General features: G+C 42.6%; 1 protein-coding gene across 2 annotated transcripts in view; it reads left to right on the top strand.

Annotated features, from left to right (window-relative positions):
• Positions 1-13,223, top strand: part of FREM1 (FRAS1 related extracellular matrix 1) — a gene marked incomplete at its 5' end in the record, with an annotated part of 141,777 nt that overhangs the window by 107,638 nt on the left and 20,916 nt on the right. For both annotated transcript variants that reach the window (XM_080819605.1, XM_080819604.1), the window contains 2 exons: positions 8,187-8,316; positions 10,856-10,928. In XM_080819605.1, the coding sequence (XP_080675731.1) occupies positions 8,187-8,316; positions 10,856-10,928 (203 nt within the window). The remainder of the gene's footprint in view (positions 1-8,186; positions 8,317-10,855; positions 10,929-13,223) is intronic.

Raw genomic sequence — 13,223 nt, 5'->3', positions numbered from 1 at the left:
TGTCCGTGACCTAATGCTGACCGCTGCTCCTTCACGTGGTGAACATAGCATGGCTAACAGGATTTTTTTCTCCAGCAGTGATGCTAGATTGATATTGCTTCAACTGCAAACCCTTTTCGTTCCTCATGGTTACAAAGGACATTGCTTTTGAAGACAATTTGTGTTGTTAAATAATTCTCAGATTCACAGGAGAATCCCAGAGGAATTTATAACCTTAACTGAGGCAATTTTAAATAAACTCCTGCTTCTGTGATATCAATTTTCACGTACGTCGCTAAAGAGATTTCTAAATCAGCTGGAAAGGATTGGAACGAGCAAAACAAGAGGATGAAAAATATGCCTACCAGGGGTTAACCCAGAAGCCATTTTGATTTGATTCTGACATACATTGTTTTCTTTAGGGTGGAAGGGGGAGATAGAAATTACTCAGCACTTATCTTCATGATTTGTGAACGGTATAGCTGTCCCTAACCTCATTTGTAAATAGATTTTTTTGGAACAAGAAGCCCGTTATTCGAGTAAGAAACAATGTTGTGAATAGTTGTCTTTCCAAAACAGCCCACAAGGACCGAGTTACGTGTATAATATATGTTACAGGTATTTACAGGACAATTGTGTTCTATTCCTTTTTCTTTTATTTAAGATCTTGTTTTTTTGAGTGAGCAAGAGAGAGAGCGAGTGCACAAGCAGGGGGAGGGGCAAGAGAGAGGCAGAAGCAGGCCCCCCACTGAGCAGGGAGCCTGGTGCAGGACTTGATCCCAGGACCCTGGGATCATGACCTGAGCTGAAGGAAAACGATTAAGCAAGGGAGCCACCCAGGCACCCTCTACTCTGCTTCACTGATCTTCTTTAATCATCCAATTGGGTCGATCTTCAATCAACCCAACCAGCAATCAGCTACCATCATAATCTAGAGTTTATACATGAGAAAACTGAAACACGGAGATAGGAGGTGACTCTTCTTGGCTCACGCAGCTAATTAGTGAAGGAGCTGGGATTCAGGTCCAGGAAGGGCGGCTCTCGAGTCCACGGTTCTCCTTATCACACGGAAGAACTTCTTGGCCACTCTTAACAAGTCAGCTAGACTGGCCTACCAGGAAAGGAGCAGCAGACTTACCTCCCTGCTTTTTCTCCAGTCATTGGCCACACAGGCTGCAGAAAGGAGGGATACATACTCTTCAAGGACTTATGTTTTAGGGTTTTTTTAAAAGTATATTTCAGCTATTAATATTAATGTGCGCTCCATGTCCGACACACTGGTATAGAATTATGGTATAGATAACAAAGGAAAAGCCACTGGGCTTAGAGTCAAGGAACAGGGCTCGCGCTTTGGGTCTGCCATTGACGTAGGTGATTGCGTAAACCTTAGTTAACTCTTCGGTCGGATGAGGGTGGTACCACGATTTGCTTAGAGAAACAGAGGAGATAAAACATGTGAGAGCATCTTGCAGTGTAAGTCCTTGACGAACGTGGCTTGCCGCAGTGATTGCTGGTGCTCATTCACATGAGTACAAGACTGACTGTTTGAAGAAGTATCCCGGAGACGTCTGGGGGCCCATCTCTAATTAGAAATCAATTCTGGGATGATTCACGAAGTAAAGAGTCAATAGGCTTATTAATCAACAAGCTAAATCTTGTGTAATTTTATGTTCTTGGTTGGGTTCGACAGGATTAATAGATTAATAGTCCATTTATTTGGAGGGGTGGAAACTTCCTGTAATAAAGCTAAAGGGACCGTTGGGTACAATCTGGGGCAGAAGGAAGCTCTTTTAAAAACCAAGAGGGACCCATGTTCAGAATTTTGATTGCTAGTAAGTTTTTGCTATGGCAGCATTTCTACAGAATATCAGTTCTGAAGGGTAAATAGATACTCCATTAGGCAAGGTGTTAGGAAAATATAGATTTAGTCAAGTTGTTGCAGGTGCCTGGGTGGCTAAGTCCTTAAGCATCTCCCTTCAGCTCAGGTCACGATCCCAGGGTCCTAGGATCCAGCCCTGCATCAGGCTCCCTGCTCAGTAGAGATTCCTCCTTTCAATTTCCCTCTGTGTGCACACGAGCTCTCTGTCTCTCTTTCTCTCTCTCAAATAAATAAATAAATCTTTTTTTTAAGATTTTATTTATTTATTTGACAGACAGAAATCACAAGTAGGCAGAGAGGCAGGCAGAGAGAGAGGAAGGGAAGCAGGCTCCCTGCTGAGCAGAGAGCCCCATGCGGGGCTCGATCCCAGGACCCTGAGATCATGACCTGAGCCGAAGGCAGAGGCTTTAACCCACTGAGCCACCCAGGCGCCCCTAAATAAATAAATCTTAAAAAAAATAATCAGGTTGTTGCTAGCTAGCTAGCTTCCATGCTATTTAACCGCATCTCTTCCCAGAGTCACGGAGATGCTTGTAGGGAGTGGGAATCTACAACAGGGATATGGTATGCAGCGTATCTCAACTCGATTTGACATTAGAACCCCCACCACCCCGCCCCAGACTAGCTCATGGAACAAATTTTTCATGGAATACATTTGGGAGACGTTTTATCGTAAATAGAAATTATTCTAGAACACTGAGATGCATGGAAATTTGCATAAAGACTTAGATTTGGCCGAGTGCCTAAATTTCAGGCACTGTGCTAGGTACTTTCACATATGTTGTCTAATTTAATCTGCAAAATGCAATCCTCTGAGGGTGATAAGGAATTCGGGCTTAAAGCATTTAAGTAATTGGCCAGAAGTCACGAAATGAAAGAAAGGCAGAGCCGAGCGTGAACCCTGAGCTCGCCACCTCCAAGTGAGCACTCATCTGGGTGGCTCGGGCCTTGGCGTGACTCAGTCCCCGCCGTACCAGTCCTCTAGCCCCGCTCCCATCTCAAGACCATCCTCAGAGCTCCCAAGCCCAGCTACGCAGGACTCACGCTTTTCAACAACGCCTCTGCAGACCACAGATGCAGACAACTTCTGACCAAGGCAGTTTCTTCTCACGTCTCCTGCATTGACCTCTTTCACGTGGCCACCGGGGGAAAAAGTAAACTTCAAAAAGAAAAGTTGACCCATGCTGAAGTTCATCATCTCCCTGGGTCGCTTTTCCAGCTGCTGCCCCATTCCAAGGACTGATTCTTCTCCTCCCTCTGGCTACCCTTATTCATTCCTGGCTCTGAAAGGGAAGGGACAAAAAGACATCAAACCGTGAAGGAATTCCTAACAGGCGCACCCTGCGACGTTTGATTGACTTTTATGAAACACCTTGCAGGGAAAGAGGTTGAAACTCTGGGCTAGCTGAAGTTTTCACGTTACCTGCAAGCCAGAAGTTGGAGCATTTGCCTCCGGATAGATTGAAGAAAGCGCAGAGGAAGGGAAGGGAAATGACACTTATTAAGCGCCCACTGTGTACAGGTGCTCTATACATATTAATGAATTTTAATTTTCATCTGAGTATAATTCTCATTTTAAAGCTAATGAAAACTGAGACCTCGAGAGACTGGGTAACTGACCAGAATCACACACTAATAAGTGGTTGCAAGATGTGTCTGACTCCAAAGCACTTGGGTACTCAGTGTTTTGGGTACTCAGTGTGCTGCCTCTTGGCTAAACACTGTTTTCCCATTACCACCAGAGAAAGACAAAAACGGAAAACACAGGTGTTCATAGCATGAGATTATGGAGATTAATAACATCCTTTTTGAATTGATAAGTTGTAGAATACTCAGAAAAATATTTTTTAGCCTTTCAATTTTTCTTAAGTCATATGCTACTCGATTATACATGAAGATCTAGTTGGAAGAATAATTTAATCACCATTTTAGCTTCTATAAAACCTTTCACTGAGAAACTCAAAATACTTAATGAGTATTCATTAAGGCTCATTTAAGCCCTTTGAAGTACAGACTCATCATTATTTATACTTTGGGAAGTGAGGAAACTGAGGCACAGAGCAGCTAAGTGCCTTTTTCACACACTCTTACTAACCTAGATTAGTGTCCCAAATCCCAAACTGGGGTTTTATTCCCAAGTCTTTCAGTTAATTGTTTTTTCGTAGAAATGACTCAAGTAGCCACAAAATGAAATTGCAGAAAGTATCTATCTATCTGTATGTGTGTATTTTGTTGTTGTTTTGGTGTTTGTTTGTCTGTTTGTTTGTTTTTACAGCAACACTATTGACAGTTTGGGCCAGGTGACTCTTTGTCATGGGCTGGGGGTGAGCTGGGGGCAGGCTGGGTGACCTGTGCTTTGCACAATGTTTACAGCCTTCCTGGTCTCTACCCACAAAATGCCACTATCACCCTCCTCCCCGCTGTGACAATCAGGGCTGTCCCTAGACATTGCCAAGTGTTGAGAATCATGCACATACCTTAGAAAATATAATAGTGTGTGCTAAGACATCATGCTTTATGGTCCACTGCTCTCTTGTCAACGCCATCCTTTCTCGATAGTCTAATAAAGTGCAGTCATAGCTAAAGAATCCAGAGTAAGGGCTGGAAAGAACATGTGAGGGTCATCTATTCCAGCATTTTTCAATTTTGTGAAATATGATGTTAACAGGGCCAGGGAGATGAAAGGTTTCAGTGGTCAGCTTCGCTTGGGAAACAGTGGGTAAACAAGATCCCTTCATTCATTAAACAAGTATCAATTGAGCACCTACTGTTTTCTAACCACTCTCAGGGGACTCAGGAGTGTATCAGTGAACCAAAGATCCCTGTTTTCTTGGGAGCATACTCCATATCTAAATAAATTGAATAGTATGTTCTACATGATACTACCTTGGAAAATGAAAAAGTTGGTCAGGATAAGGGTATCACAGATGCTGGGCTTTAGGGATGGATTGCAATTTTATTTTTTACTTTTTGTTTTAAAGCTCTTATTTATTTATTGGACAGAGAGAGAGCACGAGCTCTCAGAGAGAAAGGGAGGAGAGGGAGAGGCAGACTTGCTGAGCGGAGAGCCCGATGTGGGGCTCAATGCCAGGACCCTGGGATCATGACCTGAGCTGAAGGCAGATGCATAACTGACTGAGCCACTCAGGGGCACCTGGATTGCAATTTTAAATTGGGTATTTAGATGACTTTCCTTATATTTGTAGCAAAAGTTAGAGAAATGTCAACAAAAATGTTATCCTGAGAATCAACTGACTGTGAAATCTACAGTAAAAGTGTAGTATATCTTATATTATTACTTGTAAATTATATCCTATACATCCTTAAATCAGTATTGAACACACACACCTATACACACACACACACGCATCTCTTCCCTCTAGAGAGTACATTGTTAAAATATTTATAATCATAACACTGCTTATATGAATATATAAAATAGAACAAGGCAATATGTAAATTTAAAGTATGTGCTAAAGTTAAACAAAAGATGAGACATTCCATGGAGACTGGAAACAAACAAAGCAAGACAGTTTCCTTGTGCTGCACTTTGAGATCTTTTTTTGTGCGGCAGGGGGACCAGAAACCGCATGACTTCTAATCCAATTTAATCTCCACTGATCCGTCCTATGTCTTCCGTTCACAGTAGTGGATGTTGGGAGTTCAAATTCAGTTTCCTCATTAAATCAAATTTCCTGTTGTGATAAGTACCCCACAGTCACTGAGGGAAGTGTTTCTCAACTGAGGATGACCTACCCCTCAGGGACATTTGGAAATTTCTGGAAGCAGTTTTGATTGGAGGAGCTGATGTGACTGCGTCTAGTGGGCAGAGGCCAGGGATGACGCTAACCATCTTACAGTGCACAGGACAGCTCAGCAACAAAGAACCATCTGGTCCCAATGTCGACAGTGTCCGGGTTGAGAAACCATTCCTAAATGACTTGAAATGATCACCATATGTGTGTCACATAAAGTATGTCCATAAACTTCATTTCTGACCCGAGACTGAGCTTTGCCCAACGGCAATAGGACAAGGGAGGGATGATTAAAATGTGAAGATTCGACCCGAGCCCTGTCTGCATGACCTGTACATATCCACAGCTTTCCAGATTTCTTTCGTGGGCTCCTGCACCTGGTTGTCTACGTGACACCCAGCACACAGCTGTGTGACTTCTTGCAAGTGGAATTTCTTCTTTCTTTTAGGTGTTTGCGTAGAATGTAAGCAACAAGCATCAGCAATAGATCTCAAATTCAGTACTGCAGAAACCAAACACACTCAAAACATGTGTTGCACCTATCCTAGGGGTGTGCCTGTGCTTTGGGATTGAAATATTTTTCCAGAAAGTATACAGGATGGCTTAATCTTGTGGCTTTGCAGTAGATCTTTATTATTTATAGTGTGGATTTTTAAGAAAAGAAACTAGAACATTGTGTGATGACAACCTTATCCTGTAGTCACTTTGCAGCCTTCTAATCATGCATCAGGGAAATGCACGCATTTCTCCCAACACCAAAGCCCTTTATCCTTTGAGGCTGAACCCCACCCTGCGTGGTCCCTTTATGGATCTAGATCAGCAATCAAACTGCATTTAGCTTTTAGGCCTTGAGGACGCCTGGATCTTCAGAGTGACATTGATGAATTTTTGCTTGTCATGGTTTCCATTAACAGCTGAGAATGAATTCTCAGAAGATTGGACATTGAAACCCATTTCAACCTTATGGAGACTTAGCTGAAATCCACCCATTTTTGTCTATTTCACTCATTCCCACTGCTCTTCTGTCCTGTTTCATCTTTCTGTCCTTTGCCCCAGTCCATCTTGTTGATTTTTTCCCCGTTCTCACTGAACGGGGTCCTTTAAGAATTCTTTGCCACACATTATTTTTATTGGCATTTATAATAGCCTCATTGCCTGTTATCTTGTGATTCTTGAAGCATAGTCATGTATTTCTTTATTTCTTAACTGTTCCATGCCAGATTTAAACTTGGTCGCATCAAAGACCAATGAGGATCCCAATATTTCTGATGAGAGGAATTCTGCTTTCATGTCAAAATTTTACAAACGCCCAGAATGCCAGTAATAATAAATTTCATATGTATCAGTTGAATTAAACATGTATGTTTATATAGATTCATGAACCTCTGCCATAATTCTGGGCTCCCACATTACCTTGCCACCCTGGTCTGTGGTCCTTGGAGAAACAGACAGTGTTATTGAGTTTATCTTGCTGGTGAACTTAGAGTATGTGACTGCAACATGTGACTGGTGCAAAGACATGAAGTGGATATTACAGGATAAACTACTATTTAATTTGAGTGGTCCCCAGGAAAGCCTGGAGAACCCCGTGAAACCCATACTCTACATGGCGGCATGCAGAATTTCTAGTTGTGGGAGAAAAAAATTATAAAAATATATGCATTAAGAAATACAGAAGAAAAGCCTACATCCAATTGGAAGATGGGGAATACAATAAGGCAACCACTGAACGTTTTGCAAATGTTGAATGAAAGGAAAATGAGAGAAACAAAAGTGACGGAAGTGTGTTAAATGATCATTGTGAAGATTGCTTGTGTCCCATATACTTGTGTCTCTGATTTTCTCCAGTTTTCTGGCTGGGGGTGGGTACTTCCTTTTCTGGGGAGGGTTGGTGTGGAAAACTTCCCTCTATATTATGAGGAGTAAAATAGAGAGTTTCCATCCAATGTTGGGCTCACTAAATCTACTGTGGGAAAAAGACCACCCCCTATATTTCAGGTTTATTCAGTTGCATTGCTGTATCCAAACCACGTGTCAGTTGGCCTGTTTCATATGCACAGAAGGAGGAAGAGATAATGGTTATAAAACCCATGCACATTGTAATTCCAAGACACAGCCTGGAAGAAACTAGTTATTTAACTGAACTCGGGTTCAGAGAAGGTCTGTGTCTAGAACACTTCTTGATGTACCAGTGAAGGCCAAAGATAAGAAAGAAGATTCCCTATCAATGTCCTTTTCATAAGTAAATGTCTCCTTGAACTTCACCACTCCTGGTTCCTTCCCCTTCAAAAGACTCATGGTTGAATCCCCCTGACAGCCTTTTAACCTTAGTTTCTGCTTTTGTAAAACAAAACTCTACTACTTACACTTCCTAACTCAAGGCATTGTAGGCATTGGATGAAATTGTTGGTAAAAGTTCTTTTTGAGCTAAAACGGACCAAATAAGCATGAGAAATTTTTAGCACTGGTGCAGGTAGATGAACCACATCTGTCACAAGCAGAGGATCTCTACAGGCATTTACTGTGCATTTTTTAAAAATTGATTTTCCCTTTTCTTTTCCTTTCATGCCCAGTTTGGAACTGAAGTGGTCTCACATCGAATGGTCACAGACTGAATACGAGGTCTGTGAGAATGTGGGCATGTTGTCTTTGGAAATTACCAGAAGGGGATATTCTATGGACTCCGCCTTCGTGAGTGTGAAGGTAACAACTCTAAAATGTGAAGTATCGGGCTAAAACTTGGGCTGCTGGTTGGTGCCTTTCAATTATTTTCTTAAGAAGAAACCAGAATAACCACGGAAATTTCAAATTGCGGGATTACCCCATTATTTTAGAGATTCTACACCTAACATTTTCTTGTCCATCCACCCTTTATTTAGCTTCATTAGCTCCTGGGATAAGGTATTTCAAACCCATTTTTCGTTTTTAAATCTGGTCATTAAGTCTTGAAGTTTGACTTTACAGCAAGATATATTCAACCTAGTGAACTCAGGCCAAAGTCTGCTTTGGAAAAGAAAGTTTGTATGCAAGACCTTCTATGAGGTCTCCAGAGCAAATTTCAGCCCCCAGATGGCTTTCTCTTAGTATGCCACCAGGATCACTTTTTGTGGTGTTAGTGGATGAGGAAAATCAAGGACAAACTTATCTCAAGAGTCACCCAAGTTAAAATTAAGAGCGCACATATCAATCTAGGCCTCCGAGGGGCGCCTGGGTGGCTCAGTGGGTTAAGCCTCTGCCTTCAGCTCAGGTCATGATCTCAGGGTACTGGGTTCGAGCCCCACATCGGGCTCTCTGCTCAGCGGGGAGCCTGCTTCCCCCATCTCACTGCCTATTTGTGATCTCTGTCTGTCAAATAGATAGATAAAATCTTAAAAAAAAAAAAAAATCCAGGGCTCCGAAATATAAAGAATATACAGTAATCACTTTTAGATTAGTTGGATTTTTTTTCCTTGCCATTGGCTTGGATCACGGAGCACAACTTAATGGCTTCTAGAACTGAAGGATCTTTTTAGGAGTCGCTATCACAGTAACACTTCAAGAGAATGACAGCTTGAAAAGCTTTCCACCAACTAACAATGGTGAATGAGCCTTGGAGACTCCACTCCTCAATCTCATGAAAGAGGCAGTGATACCAGCTTCTGGAAAAAATGGCCATCTAGGTTCAGTCTCACTGAGTGTGCAGGCCTTCGTCAAACACGGCCCTGAGCCTTCAGAAACAGCTCTGCCCAGAGCACAGATGCCACTGGATACCAGAGCATATTGGCTGCTTGACCAGAAGCAGGGGAAGCACTTTCCCCCGCATTGTTAGCCCTGGGGCTAACTTCACGGGGCTGATTGCTCCCACCAGCCTGCCTCAGACCATTCCTTTTCCTGCATCGGATTCTGTCAGCTCAGTGGTGGTAAAATGCTAAGTAATTGCACGTGCAAGAGCCCTGCAGGGAATGTAACTTTCGGCATATGGTGGCTACAGGTGTACAATGGGCTGCCTTTTCACAATGCAAGGTTGTGCAGGAGGAGCCTTGGCATTGTGGGCAAAGCGTAAACGGAAGCTTAGCAGGAAGTTCCCTCTCCGGCACGTTTCCACGGCAGACCCATTCGCAGGTCTTAGGGCCTTTGATGAGCAACGGAGGGAATGTCTAAAGCCATAAAAATGGGAACTTTGAAGTTTTCCATGGTGTGCTTCATTTCTTTGCATGAAGGTGAAGAAACACAGCAACCCACGTTCTTGGCCATCTTAAATGTCTAAGAAAGGGCAAAGTAACAGCTGTCTCTTATGCTTACACCGGGTTCTCAACTGATGACTTCTTTTTCACACTAGCCAAGGACACTTTTCTTAACACGGATTTAGGCTCCCTCTGGGGAAGATAAGGCCGGGACTTGAGAGCCCTAAATCGCCTCTGGTTTTCAGCCCTGGGAGTGGGGAACAAGAGATCAGCAAACAGTCTCCACAGACGAGCACCGCTTTTGTTGTTGTTGTTAATGACTTATTTCATGGAGACTCGAAATCCTCCACTGTGTGTGTGGATTGATTTTGTGTGGCCGTTCATCAGGTCGGCCATCCCCATGGGGCGCTCATCTATTTCTGTGCAGAGCGGTGGTTTCATCCTCACGGGAAAATTGACCAGAGTTGTTTCAGGTCAACTTGTCTAAGGCATCCGGTGCCCTGAAACTCGTAAGACACCCCAAAGCTGCTTGTGGGGAGCCCCTGCTGTTGCTTCTCCTCCTCCTCCCTTCCCCTCTGAGGCACCATTCAAAGCCAGTTTGGGGTAGATGGAAGTGGGTGAAAGAAATGGATCTTCATAAGGAAGAGAAAAGTGGTGCTTAAAACTGATGCTACTTTCTCCAATGACTGAATCATTTATAAAGAAGCGAAAAGAAGAAGAGAAAAAAAAAAGCTTTACTTTGACTTCCATTGATATTCGTCTAAGAAAAAGTTAAATTTAAAGAAGATCCATGTAGCTTAGATCTAAAATGGTTTATTATAATTGAAAAAAAACCCTTTATGTTAAAAACAGACTAAAGAGCATGAATTTGGGGTGTCTAGCTGGCTCAGCCAGTAGAGCATGCAACTCTTGATCTTGGGGTCATGAGTTCAAGCCCCATGTTAGGTTGTTGGGTGTAGAGCCTTCTTAAACAAACAAACAAACAAATCAAGAATTTAATGTATTATGACACTAGACTAGATGTTTCTGTCTTAAAAATAATTATTTTTGTTTAAAAAGGACATTTTGTTCTTCTTAAGGTCAACCAAGTGTCAGCTACAGTTGGAAAAGACTTCACTCTGACTCCGTCTAAACTGATTCAGTTTGACCCAGGTACGATTCATGTCTACAGTTTGTTTCCTGTTTGTGGAAGAATGTGTGGCGATCATGGGGACTTACTTCAGCTACTCTACGAGAGATCAGTTTGGACTTGAGTTTTTGTCCCTCATGTTTCACTTCATCACAAGTGAATATTTATTTAAAATGAGAAGAAAGCTCATAACAAATAAATATAAAATATCAAAGCAAACATCCAAAACATCCAGAAAAGGGTGTCATCTAAAAAAACTATTTGGGGACACCTAAGTAGCTCAGTTGATTAAGTGTTTGACTTTCATTTTTGGCTCACGTCATGGTCTCAGGGTTGTGAGATTGATCCCCACGTTGGGCTCCACACTGGGATTGGAGCCGGTTTAAGATTCTCTCTCTCCCTTTCCCTCCTCCTTTCTTCTAACTCCCCCCCCCCCAAAATAAAATAAAAAATTACTTGGAGTCCTAACATAAAGCTGAGCTAATTTAATTGCCTCATACTTTGATGGAAATTTTCGGAAAGTCATATTCACATGAGACTCTTTCTAAATGATTTCTCTTGGAATAGGTTGAAATGAGGGGATTCCAGGGCAGATTAATTAGATAGCACATATTCTGTTTTAAATCTGTAGAAAATATTTTGCCAGGTGCAAAAGGGAATATAAAAGTATGGTGCCTACTCTCAAAGGTGTTCTATCATGTGGGAAATAGAGACATGAAAACAACTCACTAAGAGTACAGTGGACCCAAAAGATGAGCCATTGTTCTAAGTGGAATCCTGGAAGACTTCCCAGAGGAGAGGTATTCTGAGCAAGTAGAAGGAGGAGGAGGAGGGGACATCGGGTAAAGGACCAACAAACTTTTGGGAGACTGTGCCTGATGAACCGTTCCTGGAGCCACACCTTCCTTCCCTGGCTTCTGTTGAAGGTGCAGGTCGCTCTCCTTCATGGCACACATGGTTCTCTCTTTCCCTGTGGTCTGGGATGGACCTGGATCCCTTGTCTGTGGACAAATAGAAAAGGACTTACAAAGCAGCCGGGGCCTGTGGCTTTGTGCTTTCCCATAGGGGAGGTGTTCTGCACTCTGGGAACATTCCACCAAGTCACAACTCTTGCCGTTATCGGTCACTGACACATGATGATTCAAAACAAAGTGGCCCAAGTATTATCACCATTCCAAAACTGACAACCTTCATAGCAAACATAGAAAGGAAATGCCTTTCTGCCCTTCACCACAAGTAGCATGATGCTTTGTGACTAGTTTAGTTTGTGAAGGCTGCCCTCACAAAATATCACAAACCCGGTAGCTTACAAAGAGAACTGTATTTTCTCACAGTTCTGGAGGCCACAAGCTCAAGATCCAGGGGTCAGCAGCACGATTCCTTCCCGGGGGAGGTGAGAGAGAATCTGTTCCATGCCCGTCTTCCAGGCTTTGGTGATTTGCAGGAATCTCTGGCATTCCTTGGCTTCTGCTGTATCTACAGCAGTCTTGCCCTTGTCCCCACATGGCTTTCTTGTGTGTGGGTTTGTGTCCAAATTTCCCCCTTTTATAAGGACACCAATCATAATGGATTAGAGGCCCACTCTATTATGACTTCATCTTAACCAGTTACTTCTGTAGTGACCTTGTTTATAAGGTCACGTTCTGAAGTATGAAGAAACAGGATTTCGATGTAAAGATTTTGAGTACCCAACTCAACCTGTAACAATGAACCTTAAATTTGACACGAAACCACCCAAATATTATGACTGGCCTCCTTCCTGTGATATTTCCATTTTTGACTCGTGTTAAGTTTCTTCCTCAAGTGACCTGCTTTGTAGGAGAGCTGTTCCCATGATGTATTCAATGTTTACCCACAGACTGCTGCAGGCAACACAAGAGTGTTCAGGTCAACCTGAAGATGAAAGATGTTGGTGCTTTTGCATTGTGTGAGCCCCCTTTGTACTTCATGTTAAGGCAGTTCAAACCTTTCCACTTTGGAGAGAGCCAAGAGTCTTTGCAATATGTCCTCTATTATTGGAGGACTGTCTGTCCCAAGGTCTGGAGTGATTTGGGCTTTCAGTAGATTTCAAGCAGCCTGCCAGGTGCTCCATTTGGATTGATAGCAACTAGAAAGTATCACAGTCAGAGGAGGCTCTGAAATTCACTTCCAGGAGGTCCCACTGGATAAGATAAAGACCGATCTGTCTACAAGAGTTTACATGCTGTTTTGAGTAGATCCTGATGATTTCTGGAGGCTCTCACCGGTCATCTTAAGACATCTTAAGAAAAAAAATCTTATAAGTTAAAAAGAAACGATACCTCCTTGCTCATTGTTTT

Source organism: Martes martes, assembly GCF_963455335.1.
Source record: "Martes martes genome assembly, chromosome: 12".
Classification (NCBI taxonomy): domain Eukaryota; kingdom Metazoa; phylum Chordata; class Mammalia; order Carnivora; family Mustelidae; genus Martes; species Martes martes.
This window is presented reverse-complemented; position numbering and strand designations above follow the sequence as displayed.